The 20,355-nt window shown below is 38.0% G+C and overlaps 1 protein-coding gene across 1 annotated transcript in view; it reads left to right on the top strand.

Moving 5' to 3' along the window:
- arhgap15 (Rho GTPase activating protein 15) overlaps positions 1-7,155 on the top strand; it is a 48,775-nt gene extending 41,620 nt beyond the window's left edge. The window contains exons 13-14 of the mRNA XM_030787175.1: positions 1,400-1,505; positions 6,972-7,155. Coding sequence (XP_030643035.1) covers positions 1,400-1,505; positions 6,972-7,155 — 290 coding nt within the window. The remainder of the gene's footprint in view (positions 1-1,399; positions 1,506-6,971) is intronic.
- The last annotated feature ends 13,200 nt before the right edge of the window (positions 7,156-20,355 follow it).

Here is a 20,355-nt window from a genome sequence, read left to right as displayed (position 1 = left end):
ACCAGTCCCTGTTTTAGACATAACCTAAATCTCACTATGTTACCCATATCAGCTATGATGATGATAATAATCAGCATGAATTCTATTGGACCATGTTAATTGTCAGCACAGGGACATGTGGGTTAGGCTGTGGAGTGAAATCATTAATTTCCTGTTTGTTTGAAATGTAAATTGGGTAGTAGATATACTTAGATATGTCTAGCAGTTTTCTACTAAAAATGTTGGTTTTGGCCAGACTGCACGGCCGCTTTGCTATTAGTTCAGTAGAGGTTTTTTGTTTTTAGCTTGTTTTTTTGGGTTTTTTTTTTCCCTAAATGTATGTGATTTTTATTCAAGGAGGAAATAGTGAGCATAGGAAGTGGAGAAATTATTTGGTATAATCTGGGTTCCTCTCCAGAAATATACATATAAATGATTGTCATTCATCAAGTGTACATACATTAATAAAATGTTTTATGCCAAGTGTAATGCCTTTAAGTGGCCACACACATAACTCAGAGGCAAAAATGAATCAACCTTGTGTGAGGTTATGTAAACTTTCAAAAGGCATTATAACTGTGTAGCTAAGACACCAGTTGGTATGATTTCAAGTACACACTTAAGTCATCCTTTAATATGAAATCTAGCTATAAAATGACACTGATTGCATAAATGTGATCCATATTTGTCTGATCTGTCTGACAGATACAATACATTTTCCAAAGCCAAACACTGGACACAGACATAGGTTTGTCAAATGGAAAATGGATGGCTGCCAAGTCACCCTCCTCTCTCTAAGGAGGTTTTTTTTTTTTTTTTTTCGTGAGGTCACAGGCCATCTTGTGTCCCAAGAGCAGTGGTTCGAGAGCCCTCCCTTTGGCAGAGGGAGGCAGAGTCAAAAGGTCAGCGATTAGGGCTAGTCTTACAGCCTAATGGCTTCTAATGGGCCTTGGCTATTAGAGACCATTATGTTGTAAGTCTAGCAAGAGCTGCCTAAAGTGAAGAAAGCATGACTGCCAGACTCGGTTGACAGTGTCTTTTGCAAGAAAACACATACAGCGAAAGAGATGCTTTGCTATAATTAATGGATAAAGTACATAAACAAACTTGAACGTGTTCAGTGAAACTTTAAATTTTTTGTGTGTTTGTGTTGTTGTTTTTTAAGCAGCTTCATCACACTTTGACACATTCTCAGCTCAATACTGTGAGCTGCCATCTCAGAGGCCACCAATTCAAGTATTTCCTACTCAGACAGGAAGGGGGTGATATTTAGTCACAAACAGTTTTTTGTAAAGCACCTGAGTAAAATGTCTTGCATCCAAGTGTATGTCTGGGGAAAATGCTGCAAACCCTTTTGATTTCACATAATTAAGATGTTGACGTAAACTTTTTTTTTTTTCCTTTTCATCTTCTCCAACAGAAACTAAAGACCAAAAGCAGAAGGTTCAAGCTATGAAGAAGTTAGTTCATCAGCTGCCCAAACCTAATCATCACACCATGAAACTGCTATTTTGGCACTTGCAAAAGTAAGTCAAACATCTCTACATCAGCTTGCTAGTTGTAACTTGCGTCTGACTTTTTGATTAGTTTGAGTGTGCAATGTATGTGTAATGAAATTCTCTTTTAAAGTTAGCACTTCATGCTCAGTGATTATGTGAGTTCATGTTCATGTCAAATGAAGATTCTTTCTCTCCTGTATTGTATTGGTTTCTAATACTGTGATAGTGTGTGTGCATGGTTGTCAGTGAGTGAGTATGTTTATGTGTGTGTGTGTGTGTGTCTGAGAGAGAGAGAGACAAGGGAGAGAGAGAGAGAGAGAGAGAGAGAGAGAGAGAGAGTGAGAGAACATCACAGTCCCTGTCCATGATAACGTTGTTGGCACAGCCATGGGGCCATATGGCAAACTCTGTCTCCCAGGAGGGGTGTTCCATCCCATTTTACCCTTATGCACATTTACCACGCCGCACAGGGGGCTAGAGGACTCATCTCAGATTGATGAGCAACCCCCTCCCTGCCCCCTCCCTCTATGGAACATGCCCTTTGGCTCTGGTGATAGAGTCTGTTTGGTTTCAGATGCCAGGCCCTTCTATGAGATTGAGTGGAGAGGTTTCCCACCAGCACTACTAATATGAAAGATAGGTTCATTTATTGAATGTATCTTATTACTTTACAGAGATACAGAGTGTTTATTAAAATGTTCTGTGACTTGGCTGTTTAGTTCACTTGAAGCACCAGCAAGATTTATTTGGTGAGCCGCATGTTTATCACACTGAAGTATCCAGGGTGCGCTGTTGTCCAGTGGTACAGCAGAGATCAATCCAGTATCAATATATCAGATTTGTGGCTGATACTGCATGTACTAGTTAAGATCCAATCCAGATAATGAGGGTTGTGCATAATTCCCATTGCCAAATACCCAAGCCATGCACAGACACAAGTAAAATGCATCATCATAAATTCTTTGAATGGCTGCCTTTGCTAATCCATTGGCTGTATTGTTTCTGCTGCCTGTTAGGCAGTCTTTCCAGGATTTGTGGGGACATTGAAAATCCCTGTAGTGCCACCAAGTCTGTCCTCTCTGCCGAATGACTCTCTGCTTCTCTTCTCCACCACCATCTCAATAATGGAGAAAAAATACCCAGAATCCCAAGTGCAGACTCCCTTACTGTGGGGTTACACCCAAGTCTACTGATGTGGTCTAATCTGATTTATATTTCACTCCTTGCTCTCTTTTCTTGTCTTTTTTTCTCTCTCTCTTCTACTCTCACAAGACTTGTTGCGTATGCGAAATGTAATGACGTGGTTTGGTCACACTGAGGGAGTTGCCCATGGGTGTGTATTTCATAAAACATTGTTCAGTCGTGTGGAGTAAATATGAGGTTTTTAAATAAGGTAATGAGTTGAGATCTGTGGTTTATATTATACCTTTTAGAAATGCTCAGGTCTACATTTGTAAGAGGCCTCGCAGACAGCTGCAAAGAGGGCCTGGGATTGGGGTTACTGAGACGCTCTTTTCTTTAAATGTAGCCTGTATCGTTATACATACACGTCAGAAACATAACCAATGTCTATACGCACTTACAGACTCTCAGTCATAGAGAAGTATAGGGTTAAGTTTAGGTAAAGTGGAGATATTCAGGACACTAACAATGGATTTGTTCAGTCCTTTAACTGTCTTTTTGCGTGCATGTGTGTGTGTGCTTGAGTGTGTGTGTGTGCATGTGAGAGAGAGTGCATGTCTACATTCAAGGAAAGTACGTCTCAGTATCCCTGAAGTCCCTCTTCCCTTGAGGGTTATATTTGAGTTTTGGCTTGGCGCAGCCAAGAGTGGCGTAGGAGTCTGCGAAGTCGTAGGGCCCTTTGTTGTGGGTTCCGTCTCTGTACCCGTGTGGAACCAATGTTCTTTTTTTCCTTCTTCTTCTTTCTGTCCGACCCATGGGGCCTGGATTCAATAAGCAGTTGTGTACTCACATTGTGATGATTGTGGTCAAGGCAACCAGATTTTTTTTTCTTCAATGTACCTTCGCTCACCCGTACTATATTTATGCCTCTTTTCGTGGGTGTTTTTGTCACCAACGCTCATATTTCCCATTTACCACAAGTGCTTCAAAAAATGCCATGCTTTTTTCATATTTTTTTCATCTGGTAACACAAGGTTCCCTCTCTGCGTGGTGAAGAATAAACCTGGAGCAATGCTCTATGGTCAGAGTGAGTTGATCAGCTGAACCAAATATGAGGCCATTACATTTTTTTTTTGGTCCAGCTAAAAGTGGTGCTAGACAACAGTTATTTATTGCAGTCCTCAGTTAGTGATACTATGGATGACAAAACCCTTTCCATCGTTAACGTAAGTCATTAGCTAACATAAGTTAACGTAGTTAACGTGTGTCATTAGCTATTTACCAAATACACTTCAAAATCAATATCAGTGAACTTGGAAGACCAAAAATATGATTCTCACTATATACTAAGGAACTGAACCAAACTTTAAGAAAGAAAACGTGAAATCATAGTGCAGCTAGTGACTCTATGTGCTCCACATCTCCTAAAAACCTGGTGGCTTCTGGCCTGGCTATGATGGAGGAATGCTGTGAGGAATTATGTACACTGGTCTATTCCACCAAAAGACAACCAAGCAAGCAAACACATCCTCATCAGTGGAGGCCATCATCTAATCATGTACATGATGAATGTGACATAGTTGAAACCTTAGAGCTATGCCCCAATCTCCACCCCCATATCCCTCCCTTACCTCAATTTATTATTCGTCCCATGATCCTCAAGGAGCCAGCAAGCCTGACCCAATTAGCAGAGGTCTGCTAGGCGGGGGAGGACTGAGTTGTAAGCCATCCTCCATTTCCTGTCATGCCCCGGCTCAGAGACAAGATGCTAATTAATAACCATTGGCATGTTGAGCTGCCTGCGTCAGCTTATGTTTTGGGATATCAATGATTTGTCGGATCCAGCCGAGCGTGACGCGGTCACCCTTGGTCAGGCTGCCTACTGGCGAGGCCTCTCTCTCACGCCCACTGAGACACCAGAGCCATTTTGGTTGGCTAATTGTTAATTGATATGGTCTAATGAGTATGTTTTGTCAGAAATAGGGACATACTCAGGGCAAGATTCATCATATAACCCTTCAAGTCAGAGAGGCATCCTCTGAAGAAGTAACTGGCGCAAATTAATTATTACTGTAAAATACTGTAAAAAGAAGAGATTCAGATTTAATAGAGTTTGCATTTATTTTGTAGAATTTTGTATAACCTTTCTCTTTTGTTTCTCTCCGTTTTTCTCCTCTTGATAACATGCATCCTTGTATTTACAATTATTCAAATGGTGCTGAGCACTACTTGAATCAGATAAATGGGAGGGTAAGAAAGAACTGCTTTTAATGCTTTTCTTCTTAGTTCAATTACACCTATGTAAGATTGAGATGCTGCTCAATGATTGTCATAAAGATAAAGATAATTATTGTCATTAGGGCTAATTGTGTGGTTGTGTGTGTGTCTGTGTGTGTGTGTGTGTGTGTGTTTGTGTAAAAGGTCTTAAATGCCATTACAACTAAAGCAGTATCCTGCATATTATAGTACTGTAGTAGTGGTTGTGGTGGTATGACCACAATACTGAAATAGTTAGAGAAAATGTTAAAAGGTTCTGCAAAACGCTTTATATTTCATGTAAAAAAATTACATCGGAAATGGAGTCTCCTTCTTTTAGATCATTAGCCAGCCATTAGCATTGGCAGCCCGAATCCTTACATCATAGAGTGCTAATTAAGTTAAAACGCTGATGGCAGGACAAGTGGCTAACAGTGATGTACAGGGAAATAGTAAAGGGCCAAGGTTAATTATGCACATTAATGGAAAATTATTGTGAACACTGGGGCAGCCTCTTAACTTGTGTTTCTTCTGTTATATGAGCCTTGATTACTCATAAATACAGCCATGCACACTGATCTTGCTTTTTCCCTCATTTCCATTTTCTCACTCTATCTTTCTGTCTCTCTCTTTTTTCTCTCAACAATTTCAGAAGTACCGTGTTTGTGCATATGGGCATGCATGTGTGCTTGTGTTTGTTGAGTGTGCATATGTGTTTCGGTGCATAGGACGTGGCAGGTAGACAGAGAAAGAAAATACATTCCAGCCAGAATGTGTATCTGAGAATTGTACATCTCATCTCAAATTTCAAATATTGCTGATGTGCAAATTTTTCATTGATCTGCCTATGATAGTCCTACAACACGATGCTGTTATGACAGAAGTTCATTCAAACTTCTTTTTCAAGATTCATTTTATTGTCCCCCCAGCACCTTTCAGGTCCTGAGAACATGTGTATTCTAACCACTCAAAAGTGACTTTAAAGTGCTCTAAAAGCTCTTTGAGAGCTCTGATTAATGGCTGTCAGTTAATGAACTTCCTGTAGTTATTCCCCCACCTGTAGCCAACATGTCTGGAGCCAATTAGTTCATAATAATTCCCTTTATACATCTGCTAAGTTATCTTTTCATCTTTTTTTTTTCTAAACAGTACAAAGGAAAGGTTCAACTGGGTAAAACAAAAATAACATATAAAGTAGGCCATATCTATTACCGAGACGCATTAACAGCCTAAAGTAATGTCATTTTTTAACCGTAGAGGCAAGTTAACAGTACTTTTATCTGATCTGAAATCACTCCTCTACTTTAAGTGTCTTCCTTATAAACGTATTTGCATTGTACCTGAATTTTGCTGAACAGTCTGTTAACTGGTGTATTTTTGCCAGCAGGGACAAGTCTTTATAACACAAACATGGCACAGATTTAGGCCTAATATTCCATGTTACTCTCAAAAACTGCTAAGAGAACCAAACAGGCCTGGCTCTCATTCAGTACCTTTTAGAGGTTTCATTCACTGTATGGTCCTCAAGGGATGTGTTTCTGAATGGAAGGGTCTGATTCCACCTCAGAGCTTTCAGTCAAGATCCCACTGATAGCTTGGATGTGAGCCCTCAACCACAATCCTTCCATCACCTTCCATCCCTCAGCCTATAACAGACCCTCAGGCCTACAATCTGGCTCCTGCAAGGAGTCCTCCAGTACCCCTTATTGATTGTGTCTCTGCCACAACCAAACCTCAACAGAGATAAACTCTTTTAAAAGCCCTTTTTAGGGCCTCAGCAGACCAGACACAAGTCCTCAAATACACCCTATCCAGAGTCTACTGCTAAACACCTCTACTCATGGATGACTTTTCATTAACACTGAATTAACAGGAAAGCCTGAGTGATTTTTTAACATCTTTGTGGACATGAAATAAAAGGTTGCAGCAACTGGAATTACTAACATTCATTAATTTTCAATGTAATAGCCACACATTGTATGTTAAAAATGGAAAATGCAAAGAAAAAAAAAATTGCAATCTCAGACAGGTATTTTGAAGGTGATTCCCCCCAAAAAACAAATGAAAAAACAAATAAACAAGCTGTGTTTTCATAAGCATGTCTTCTTCTTTCAGAATCCTAAGTCGATCATCAAAGAATCTCATGTCGACACAAGGCATTGGCATTGTCTTTGGGCCAACTCTCTTGTGGCCAGAAATGGATTCTGGGAATATGGCTGTCAACATGGTGTACCAGAACCAAATAGTGGAGTTCATTCTCATTGAATGTCTGGAGATCTTTGGACCAGAGAGCAAGTAAAAATGTCAAGACTTGCAAATGCTGTGAACAGTAATGTATGTGACCAAAGTCTGTCAATTATTTTACTGTAGGGAAGAAGGTACTTAAAAGAATTTTGATAGACAGTTAACATTGACCTCACAGACATGTAAAGACAGTTAGGATAGACTGGATTAACCATCATCATAACGACACTTGAGATTCAGACAGTAGCTAAAATGATGATTTACAATGTATCTGCTGAAGTTAATGGTTACATTGCTTGCTAGGCTTGAGAAATGTTCTTTCTCTTAGTAAGCGTCAAACCTATAAACTATTTCCAATAAGTGTGTTGATTTAAAGGTTTATACAGTCAAGAACACCTACTGATTGACTGAAATTTAGAGTTTGTATGATGACCTGGATTTTTCACTTTCATAAGCTCTCTTCAAGCTTTCAAGGAGTAAAAAGAGATTGTGGGGAAAGGGCAGAAACAATGTTCACACTTTGTGGCTCCATTACTATGTGTAAGGCTATATTAATAATGTGTGTTAAAGAGTTTGTCTATTTCAGTTGTTCCATTGCACTGAGACAATAGGGGGGTTCTGTTTATAAACTGTTTTGTTGTTACATCTTTAAGGAAGAACTTCTCTTTGTAACTGTGAGTTCTTTTGTAGTAAAGTTTAAGTTGCAGCTTAATTACTCTTTTGCAGCATATGCCTCAAAGCACTCACACAGTTTTCTCATAGTTTCTTTTTCCATTTGTGTTATGAGTAGTAATACAAATGATTTCTTTAGTTGTGTAAAGTTCTGTAATTTTGCAGAGCTATCAGGATCAATGTCATGTGTTTTTGACCATGACTGGTTTGTTGTATGAATGTTAATATTTTTTTTTTGGCAGAATGATTACATTCAAATAAATGTCTATGTGAACTTGACTGCGTCTGAGTTAAAAGTAATGGCCTTTTATATTCTGTCTTCTTTTAATGCCTTAATATGGCTACACTCTGACTGCAAGAGAGGGATGGAATCCTTGTTTTGAGTCTCAGTTAAACTCAGGTATCCTCCCATTTTCTCACTACAGTTCTTCAAACTTGTTAACATTAGGTTTCTTGTGCTGTGGATTCTGTTTAAGTTTAATGGTCTGTTGTAAGATAAGTTTCTCAAGTAAGACTGATTTTTAAATAGAACATAAAAATAGACTATTAAATAGACTATTATATCAGTCAGTCTGTTGTCAGCATTCAAACAACTTTGCTGTCAGTTATGACAGGTTTATATCTGTAGAAGTGTTCAATGAATCATCTAAATGTCTCATTATCTCAGCTTTCAAAATTCAGAGCTAAATGATCCAGTATTTGTGGTGAATGAGTTAGTGTTCCGTCAGGTGTAGGCCGGCACACTGCAAGAACTACTTAGGGTTAACATCTTCAGAGTTTATAAACAATGCAGAGTTATTACCCATCTCCTCCCCACTCATAAATAAACAAATAAATCAAATTACATACTATTTTTCTGTGTTTATTTATGTCACAAGCCCATATTGTATGGTTGAGGGTAATTGTAATTAACTGATTAATAATAAATTTGTGCATAATATAAAATAGAGTACCATGCAAATGGAAGGATTGTGTCTCAATACAGAACTTAATTTGATTTGGAAATCAAATGTCTTCTGAACAAAACAATGTATTGCTTATTCTTAGATTGGTGGAGCCACTTATTAAATTTCTTTGGACTTTTTTGTCAGTCCTTTGAGTTTGTGCGTTAGAAGAGAGAGGGGGAGGACCAGAGACTTTGTCAAATCATCGGGTGTATACAGAGAAATTTTGAGCATTACACATAAACGGAAAATATTCTATGGACATGCAGCACAGTTTCCGAGAGGTCATCATGAAATCAACTGCCACTATGTTGCTTTTATTATATATTTGTCTAAAATGATCAAATGTAAATTCAGAAATAAAATCCATGAAACAGACTGTAGATCAACTAAAAAAAAAAAAAGGTAAAAATAATCACCAGCTGTTCTTTTGTCAACTACATACATGCGCTCACACACACGCACATCCACACAGAGACACACATACACATACACATACACAAACACACACACTGAGGTGGGATGACATGATTGTTTTCAATTATTGTCTTAGACTAATGACCTCCCATTAGAGTGTAATTAATGGAGCCAACCCTGACATAAATCAGTGGATCATGCTGAAAATGAATGACATTGAGGTCTTTGTAGTCTAATAGTGATCACAAGACCCCTATCAAAAGTTTGTCCTCATCAATTACACATGCTTGCCATGGCTGTGGTTGCAAGCAATTAAAACAGGCGCCCTAGTGTAGACATGTATGATGACATTCAAAAGTGCTGTTCTTTTTTCTGCTTACTTAAGTAAATACACTGCCTCAGTATGGCCCTCACATCAGGCTTTGTTTACAAAGCACTGGAAACCATACGCATCAAACTACACTAAGTGAGCGTGTGTGATTGTATTCTCACAAGATCAAAAGAGGAAAGGGGACATCACAAATTCAGAGGGTTTTAAGGGAAGAAAAAAAAAAAAAAGAAAAGAGAAAGAAAATGTCAAGGGGAAGGCATGTCAGTGCAGGAAAAATGAGAGACTGACACAGTGAAAAGTAAAAACTGTAAAATAAACTGCAGCAGTGCACGGGAGTTCAAGAAAACAGCTTTGACAATACAAGTAGAAACAGAACAAATATTTGTTTACTGGAATTGTAGAAATATGTCCTGAACCTAGCATGTCTTTGTTCAGTGTATGATAAGGATGGCTCGCACAATGAATGAATGTTTAACATTTATTTGAAAAACTAAGGTAGATATATTTCCTTTACCTAAATTACATATTTCAGGATCAGAAACAATGTTTTCATGTTGTGGGGAAAAAAAACACTACCTGGCTGTAAATTCATGATTTTTTTATGTTCAGATATGATATATATATATATATATATATGTGTGTGTGTGTGTGTGTGTGTGTGTGTGTGTGTGTGTGTGTGTGTATATATATATATATATATATATATATATATATATATAAAGAAAAGGGAAAAAAACATGGGAAATTTGGATGAAATTTGGGTATCTGCTGAAAACTTTTTGATATGGATACATTGCTCCTATATTTGACCATTATTTGCATCTTAATAAAAGTTCAAGAATGTAGACGTACATGTATGTCAACATCACATTTTTTAACACATGCAAATTAGATTACACGACTGGTTAAGGTACTTATTTTTGTCCACACATGGGCTTTAACACTGGGTTTATACATGCTCAACTTCTGTAAAAATCTGGCCTGAATGGAGATCCTTTAAGCCTCACAGATTTGAGGTGATGAACTATGTCCAGGACACTATGTCCACAGAGAAAACATAATAATCTGAGCACATTCAGTAAGCTGGGGATGACAGATGTGTTTGGAAACTCTGATCATCTGGTCTACAAGAGGGTAAGTGGATCTAATCAATCTGGCATTGTGTAAGTAAGCACAAAGTCTCAAACATAGGTCCCCTGAGTAACAGAATACAACTGACTGTATGTGAAGCACTCTCTGCACACCTCTCGTAACCATAATTAACGTATTCCAAAGTGGATTTTGCAACTGTACTTGTATTGGTCGACAAAATCGAACATGAATTTGGATGATTCTTACTTCACCATAGAACTGATGCAGTAAATTGTGTTGAATGTGATATAGGTAATCCTCAAAAATGTATAAGTACTATATAATGTATAAGTACTATATAATGTATAAGTACTATATAAGTACTACACAACCATGATGACACTGATTTTTAATCAAACTGCCTAAGTCCTCTCAAGTTCTAACATTGAGTCTTGTCTTATTTGCTGTTTCTTCACTCAGCGCTGAAACTGTCTTTGTGGAATGTGTTTCTTTTTCCACTGCAGCCCAGAGATAAGAGAAAGTCTGTAATTATGGCAAAAACCATCGCTCCTCATTGCTTTTTCTCTAAATCTGATGCCTCATACTTTGGCATTGTGTTGAAGGGGGGTTGCAGAGGGGTTGGGAAAATGGGTGACACAAACCAGCTTTGCTGTGCTGTTCTTCACTAAAATCTCCACTCTAAAATTTAGGGCCAAAATGAGATCCAGCTTGAGTGACCTCCTTCCTGGCACAGTGAGACACTTTCGAAGACCGTAACGAGTCCACTGGGTTTTCATCACTACACTTCACTTTCTGAAACTACTAGCATATGACACAAAACAAGAATCTCTTTAAAAAAAAAATATAAAATTGTGAAGTACATCTGTGATTTGGATGCCTGCCTTAAAAAGAACAAACCATTAAAGGAACTAGTTTACACCACAGAAAAAAAAAAGAAAAAAGAAAACACACTGCACAAAAATACACATGCTTCAAAATTTTTCTCATACTGTAACATAATCAGTGGTTACCAGTTACAATCGGTATTACAATAGAAATAATAAAGATTAGGCATTATGTGGAGTTTCAAGGACAATTGGATAAGCTGTACGTGGCAGACACCGTGTGAAGACAGTGCAGACTTTTTTTTTATACAGGCATTTTCATTCAATTTGTGATTGTCCATAATGATGTTTATCCATGCGTGCATCATTCTTTAAGCAATAGTATCAGTTTCAGAACAAACCAAAGCTACAGCACTGATCAGAGGAGTGGGCTCTCTTAAATGGTAGTTTAAAGTTCTCAGAGCTTCCATGTGGTTGGTGGATTGTGGGATATGGTGTTCAGAGAAAGTACTAAATGTTTCCTTATCATCCATGCCAATGCCATACCCGTGCAGAGAAGTGATCTCCAAGCTGCTCCATGTATGATGATTTCATACTGTAACTGAACACCCCACCCCAACACCCCCTACCCCCGCTACAACTCCCTTTGTCCTCTCCCCTCTTCATTTTTTCATCTCTGTTGGACAAACCTTGTGGAAATGGATGTCTCTGTTTGTTCAAACCAAGCAAATAAATAAATAAATAAATAAATAAGTGCAAAAATAAGGAATAAAAAGAGAAGAAAAAGAACCCCAGAGTAAATGAAAGCACAACAATACACTGTCCCTGTGAACCGCCTGCCATGTCCTAACCACTAGGCCCCATTAAAGTGGAGACTGTGCTCCAAAGGAACATGGCAGCATATTGATAGCATATGACTATGTCACTTGAGGACAACTTTTTTTTCCCTTTCCCCTTTCTTTGCTTTTCTTTTCATTTTTTCACTTTTATTTTTTTTTCCAGCTTCAGGACACCGGCCTGGAGAAATCAAACAGGCCCATATGGTCGAAGTAAAAGGATAATGTGAAATCAATGCAATATTTTTGCTTATTGCAATACTTCCAATACCCTGGGTGCAGAGAAGTGATCTCCATTTGAGCATCGTTGCGGTCAATCACAAGAAAAGAAAGGGAAAAGAAAAAAAAAAAAATAAGAGCAAACCTCAAATGTTTGAATATGCATTCCTCTGCTGGTGTTTTGTAATCTGTCACACATTTTACTGAAATGACAGTGCAACACAGTATAGATGAGACATTTTTTGTTTTGTTCTGAAGTAGCTGAGGTCAGAATTACAGTCTTTTTCCTTCTTCCTTGAGAACACACTTCCCTTGTCATATGAAAATGACTTTCTATTCAGTTCCACATAAAAATGACGATGACCTGGTGATAGAAACTGTTTAAAAAAAACACACTTTATAGTTATGTTCTATGAAGACTTGATAGAATGGCAAAGTCAGTAACATGGGAATGAAACTATATTGGCTCTATTTGATTGTTATAGAAGCTGTTCCCTGAGAAACTAAACAATGTGGCAAAATTCAGAACAAATGAAAACTGATTTGTTTAAAACACATATAAAAAATAACCCTAAATTCTCAACAAATACACCCGTTTATGCAAAGATCAAGCCCAAAGGAGTTTTTTGTTTTCCTTTAAGTTTTTCATCAAACAGCCTCTAAACCAGGAGAGCAGGACCAGGCATTTCACTGGTGCGTGAAATTAATGTAACTGTTTTCTGTTGATAATCCACCAATTTCAGAATGCCTCAAACCAACTCTTTCTTATTTTTTAACTTTGGCTGCAGTATAGGCAGCTTTTGCTTTTTCATGCATATCTTACAACATATTTAGGTTGGAGTTAGTTTTTTTTTTTTTTTTTAAATTGACAATATTTACTAAACAATATTATACTCTTTTAGCTTTTCTAATTTCATTAATACTTAATGGGCAGGTACCTGAGGGGAAAAAGCTGCATATGATCAAACCACTGGGTGCCTAAACCCTCTAGGGGGCATGATGGAGCTTCTGACTCTCACCATCTCTAACACTGATGAGTTCAGAATCATTTAAAGCACAAAGAATGATTTAAAACAAACCACTGTCTTCCAGAGAGCAAACCACTATCTTCCATAACATTTTAGAAAATTTAGATTTGAGAGAAATGTATAGTGATAATGAGTTGACTTCATGTACGGAAAAAAGGAAAAAAAAAAACATACATACATACACACACACACACGTATGTGTGTGTGTGTGTGTGTGTGTGTGTGTATATATATATATATATATATATATATATATATATATATATATATAATTATATATTAATATTCTTATAATAATTTGAATGATGAGTTCTTATATATACAATCCCTGCAAGGAGAGAGTTATCAACTAAGTCACGGGGAAATAAAACAAATGATAGAGCCTAATTTGATCAAAGCATTGAAGTGTACAAGACCTTAGGGCCTGGGATATGTTTATCTGACTGTAATACTTTGCTATGAGCCACCGCACAGTCATTGAACACTCACAGGGCACTAGGAAATATTCATCCAACAGCCCACACAAACTAGATGGTCTCTTTTACTCATTATCTTTTTTTTATATTGCCCATGGCAAATTCAGTGAACAGCAGATCAAAATTCCTTGGTAATGCTTACATTTCATGTAAACCAGCTCCTTATTCAGTAACAAAGGTCAGTAGACTCGGAGAAGTGATACATGTGTCCTCATGTGTCAGCTTGTCATTCTACCTGAGTTTGAAAAAAGTTGGTAAAAAAAAAAAAAACTATGTTCATTGTAAGGAATTTCCAGTGCTTGTTAGCATTATCAAGTATAGCCTACCTACTTGGATCAACATACTTTTTGAATCAACATACTTCTTATGCTTAAATTACATAATATAAATGACTAATCGCAACCAACTTAAACACAGACCATCCACAGGTTTACAGAAAACAGTAGACAGGGCCCTAGGTCATAACACGACGTCTTAATGTAAAGAATGAACTCAACAGCCCTGTACAGCACAGTTTCCTTTAAAGAAGACAGATGCATTGCATAGATGACTCCCTGAGAAATGAATTATTAAGTGATAATATGTGATGGTATAAATGGCATGACATATACCACACTCTTTTCAGTAGCTAGAAAGGATTACTGAAAATAGAAACAGATTTATATGTCATGTTCAGACGTGAACCAGTGCATGTACTTATTCAGTGTGTAAGCTGACTCATCTGTACATACTAAAATACCATACTATACAACCCCCACACTCTGTGACCTGCAAAGGAGTTTTCCTTTTTGTGTGTGTGTGTGTGTGTGTGTGTGTGTGTGTGGGGGGGGGGGGGGGGGGGGGAGGGGCGTGAAAACATGCAGATATGAATTTTGATATTAAAAGGCATACTGTAACCAAGAAATCTGAGTATGCACTTTGATGTTGCAACATACGCTGTAAAACTGTTGTATGCGCTACTGTCTGCTAATATATAAGCTTGTTGCTTTGGGTGAGACACCCTTGAAACATCTGTGTTGTGATCAGCTACAATACAGAGCCTAATTGAAAAAAAAAAAAAAAAAAAGGCTAAAATGATCAACATTTGAATCCCAGTCAGTTGGGGTATGATAGCCTAAAAATGGCAAACCCTGTAAAGTGGACTCAGGGATTGGAGCACTACACCAGTGATGTGTCCACATGGGTCATGACGGGCTGAAGGTTGGTCATGCCATGCTAGAGCCTGCAGAGGCAATATCATTTCTACTGTTTTGGTTTTGTTTCTCCTTTCCCTGCGGTGCTGTCCCCAGCCCTCTCATTTGACATGTTTTTCCTTGGGTTGTGGCACAGATATATCCTGTGCAAAGTCACAAACAAAAATTTCTATTCTAGCAAATGACATCCCTGAAAAACAACATTACACCCATAAGGGAACTGATACGAAGCTCTAGGGGACTCTGTCCAGCCCTCCAAAAAATGCAAAAAAAAAAAAAAGTTGTGTTTTATTAACAGGAGCTCTGAGTTTTGTGACGTTTTATTATGTTAGGTTATTCCTGCTTAGATACAGCAGCTAATTTCAGTGGGTTGGCAAATTTGCTTTGGTGTCAATATGAGATGTTTATCAACAGCTACTCACACAGACATGCTTTTATAACCAAAAACACAAATGCTTATGTCAATTCAACATCACGTATTATCACATGCGTTAAGTGTTTACACTCACCCAACAGTGGGCAGGCTCACTTCTCCTTCTCCAACATCCACAGCAAGAAAAGCAACATGAATTAAAAGGCCAATGAAAAGGTTTAATGCGTCCTGCATTTTATAGGGTTTGCTATTAAGTTTTTATGTGTGGGGTGACATTTTGTGACTACAGGACCAGTATTGTTATGAGCTTTATGGCGTCATTAGGTCCTGACCTCAGGTCAGCCGATAGTGCTCTGTCAGACTTATGAAATCCTACTGGAGAGGTTTCTCACCGTGTCTAGCTCTATCTTTCGCAAGAACGAGAATTAGACACAGACAACCTTTCGTCATAACCTGTCTAGAAAAGCCTCTGATGCCCTCCAACCCAGGTCCTGATGTTGGTGTGTTTTCCTCTTATTAAAAACCTGATGAGAAGACGCGTGGGTTGTGTTTGAAATGAAAATCAAGGTACCACACCATTCCAAAGAAAGCCTTAAGAGCCTGGCCCTGAGTAACCGTTGTACATATGTGGATTCAAACCCATCAATGAACATAAAACAAATGTGTATACAGGTAAATATTGATCCAGTGGTCTTACTGCGTATCAGATCAAGTAATGTGCTTATCCTTCTTGAGGACAATTTGGCAATCACTATAGTAATACTTTCCTGTTTTTAACAATGCATCAGAATTTAGGATGAATGGAACTTAAATGTTGTGCACAGAAACTCAAACACATAATTCAAACATGGACACATTAGAGCAAGTAAAGTACAGAGTGAGGTCAACAGAACATATTAACAATGTTGCTCTACAAAACAGTGGGTGTGCTCTGTAACTGAACTAGGAGTGATGGACACAATTTTGCCCCAAGCGAAGGCGGTTTATATCAGAATAATTGCATTTATACCCTCAATTCAGAATGGCCCATCTACTCCAATTGAAATATCCATGAATCTAAAATAATTGTATACCATAAAGAGCCACCGTTTGTGAGGCATTGAGTCTTAAATGAACACCAACATCTTCCAGTTGACAACTGGGATTATGGGAGTGGTCTCATGAGACTTTGATTTTCATTAAGAGAAACAAGAGTATTTGTTTACAAATAATAAACCTTGAAGGGTATATTCATTGTTAGCATTTGCAAATAAAAATAACCGATACATATCTTATAATCAAAACAAATCATTTGAGACATAATATAGCATAGAATGTACGTGAATTAACTTACGAGCTGTCTGAATGGTCCATCTTGATACCCCACACATTACAAACAGGGTGTCAGAACAAAAGCTTTGTATCTCTTTTTTTAGATGTTATAATCAAGTTTCTAGCGGTAACAATGTCCTAATTCAACTGGCTCTTCATCAAAGAGCAAGCGATAAAATTACACAGTTCAGTTCAAAACAGAGTAAAGCCAATATAAGTTTACTGCAGGGAAAAAATGTGTTTTTGATTAGCCCCTTGCTCGGTTTACAGTTTCTTTGTATATCACTGAGTTTGAACCTCATGAATGTGTTGTTACTTGTTATGAGAATAACCTTTTTTTTATTAAAAATGCAGGGACTAAATATTCCACTGAAGTTGCAGTCAAGTTTTGATATTTCTTCCAGATGCAATGGCCCATTATAATTTTTGTGCATTTCAACAGTGTCTTTATTCCATACAGTATTTCAGTATGGCCAACCATGAGGTCATTCATCTTAAACTGACTTCAAAGGCTGACTTGTATAATTACCAAACTACCATGGTGTGTTATCTCAATCATAGCAATCAAAAGCCAGCAAGAAACAGCGGCAGTAACATTTCTACCTCAATTAGCGAACACAGAGAAAACAGTCAGCGTTGGCTGTTATTTGTTCCCAAAATGTATAGTTCCTGCTTTGAGGTGTTCTACAGATATACCCTAACGAATTGACGTAGACTACAGCAAATATCTGTAAAATTGTACAGTTGTGACAGACAATAGAAATCAGAGCTCAGATGGAGGTGTGATCTTGACTGGACAATATTGTCATCCTAGGCAGACTCACAGGGATCAAAAAAAAAAAAAAAAAAAAGTTTCTCAGGGTTTGATCCAAGTAATGTAATTACCTCTGTGTAGCTGTAAAACCACTATGATCTTTTAGGAATACATGCCACGTGAAAAGTGAAGAGGCCCCCGCTAAGCACATACGCAGCTCCTCTTCAGAGATTAAGATCAGACAGAAACCGATGCTTGCTATGAGCAGAGGGTACAAAGAGTGAGACAATGACAAAAGAGAGATGAGGAAAAGAAAAAAAAAATAGAGCAAACCTCCACCACCACTTTTTATTTCATCTAAGAATGTGCAATTCATTAAAGTAGATGTTCTGCCTTGGGCTACACTGCAGTGGTAGTCTCTGAAGAGTGGGCGGACATTTTGATATTAGCCTTACAGCCCCACAGTATCACACCAAGGGTCATTAATAATAAAGTTTGACTTAACCTGGCAAACATGCTGAGATGAATGCACACACAGAACAAATATACATACTGCATCATAGAAACCTGAAATAAATTAAAACTAATACACTGTTTTGAGCCAGCCTCCCCCACCAAAACACACACACACACACTCAAACACACACACACACACACACACACACACACACACTTTTCATGCCCTTATTACAGTTCTTGTCCTCCTGACAAGGCATTAACTGTCATACAGTTGCTATTGAATAACATTGAAAAACATCTCAACAGTATGGAAACTGAAACCTGAAACAGTGCAAAATCTGCAATTTACATGAGGTTTTTAGAGAAAGTACTTTAGGTGCTCTCCCATCCATGGTATATGTTCCAGTGTACACACTATATTTCAATGCAGAAGAGGCTTCCTCACTTTAGTGTGTCCAATCAAATAAAATTCTTGTTAGTTTGTTTCAAATCTGCTAATAACTAGATTGTATGTACAGACAGCTTTGGATTTTGTTTTTAGTATAGTGTCTGCTAAATTCAACACAAAGAGTAACAAAACACTGATTCCACGGCAGAGGTCAGAGATTGCACTTCAAAAACAAATTTATAACTTAGAGGGATGATGTAAACTTCCCACAAGCTAATATGACCACAATATGAAAAAATTCCTTTCAATATGTCCTAGGCACAAATACAACCCTTTGTGGCATTACTGTATAAGTTGTTGGAACATGAATTCATTCCAAGCAAAGGAAAACAAACGTGGGGTTACTGGGACCTTTCAGTCATTCTGCCCCATCCTCTTTTATGATGGTTTCGCAAATACTTATAAATACCTGAGTTTCCATATCCCCGAGACCATACGGTGAGTTCATAGCTTGAAATGTGAGGCCAGCCCCCTCTATGCAAAGAAAACAAAAGCCCTACATTTATATCCAACCGCACGCAAAGAGGGGGGAGACTTGTCCTGCCATCAACCTAACTCAAGTGTTCCTTGGGAAGGACTTTGCCACAACCTGGCAACCCCAGGTGGAGCGGCAGCCCACAGCATTTCAAGCCACAACTTGGCTGCCACTCTGTCGGAGTGGGAACTGAAAAAAAGAAAAATTCCACAATTCCAGCCTGGAGTCCTCCAGCACAAAAGAGGATAAAAACGGATACGGACGGAAATATGAGGTGGCACCGCCTATGGGAAGCATGAAAGCGGTTACAGGTTTTTCTTTTTTCCTTTTAGTCTTTTCTTTCGCTTAACCACACACGCACAAAAGCGTTCTCCTGTGCATGGGAACCAAGGCGTTTGAGGCAGATGTATGGCCATCATTTAGACAGGAGCCGTTAGTACAAAATAAAGATGTTGGGAGCAAGACAGATTTGTGCACAGCCAGCCTTAAGGCGGCACGGATGGCCTAAATGTCAAAAGGTGCGTATTAAGGATTCGTTAAGACATTTACCTGCTACAATGTTTCACTTAACTCAGCTTGTTATACAGCATACGAATCTGAGGGAGTTTATTTTATTTAATACCAAAAATGTGGTATATCTAAATCACCACCTTATCGAAACCAATAAAAAACAAGCTGACAAACACAGAGGAGAAAACCCACAGACAATGTATTACCAAATGAGCCCTGTCTCTTACTCCCTGCTTATTTAAAATCTTTGTTAATTTGACTCACCATGTGGAAAGCACTGAGTGCATAAGCTAACATCAAAAAATATTAGAGACTGTCAAAGGTTGAGGCCACTAGCTAATGACATCTAAATTAACAAAATTTTGAGTAAGGGGTATCTATGTTTTACATTTTACCAAAAAAAAAAGGAAAAAAAAATTACTATGCAATAAATGTAGTTGAGGAGGTGAGCACCTGTTTGTTCAGCCAGGGGCTTTTTCTGTCAGTGTGTTAGCTGGTGACTACTGTACATGTTCATGACTTTTGAGGTGTAAAAAAAAGGACTAGCTTTAGAAGCATGAAGACATAGGGAAATACAGATAAGGCAGAATGAAGTGAAAACAGAAAACTGCTTCAGACAGGCTTTAATTTAAAAAGAATGGTTCAAAATGAATGGGTTTCTACCAGCGCCACTCCCATTTTGGTCTTCTGATTTGAGTCAGTTCTTGGTCAAAAGGATTTTGAGCAAAAGCTTGGCCCCTTGCTGAAACCACATAATATCCCTAAGCCAAGGTGTCACATGCCTTTGAATGCCTTAGGGTACATTGAAAAACAAATTACAACCGTTGCGGACATTTAAAAATGTGGGTATTTATTATTCAGTGAATTACTCATAGCCAAAATAAATACATTAT

The sequence above is a fragment of the Chanos chanos genome, chromosome 10 (assembly GCF_902362185.1).
Source record: "Chanos chanos chromosome 10, fChaCha1.1, whole genome shotgun sequence".
Lineage (NCBI taxonomy): Eukaryota > Metazoa > Chordata > Actinopteri > Gonorynchiformes > Chanidae > Chanos > Chanos chanos.
This window is presented reverse-complemented; position numbering and strand designations above follow the sequence as displayed.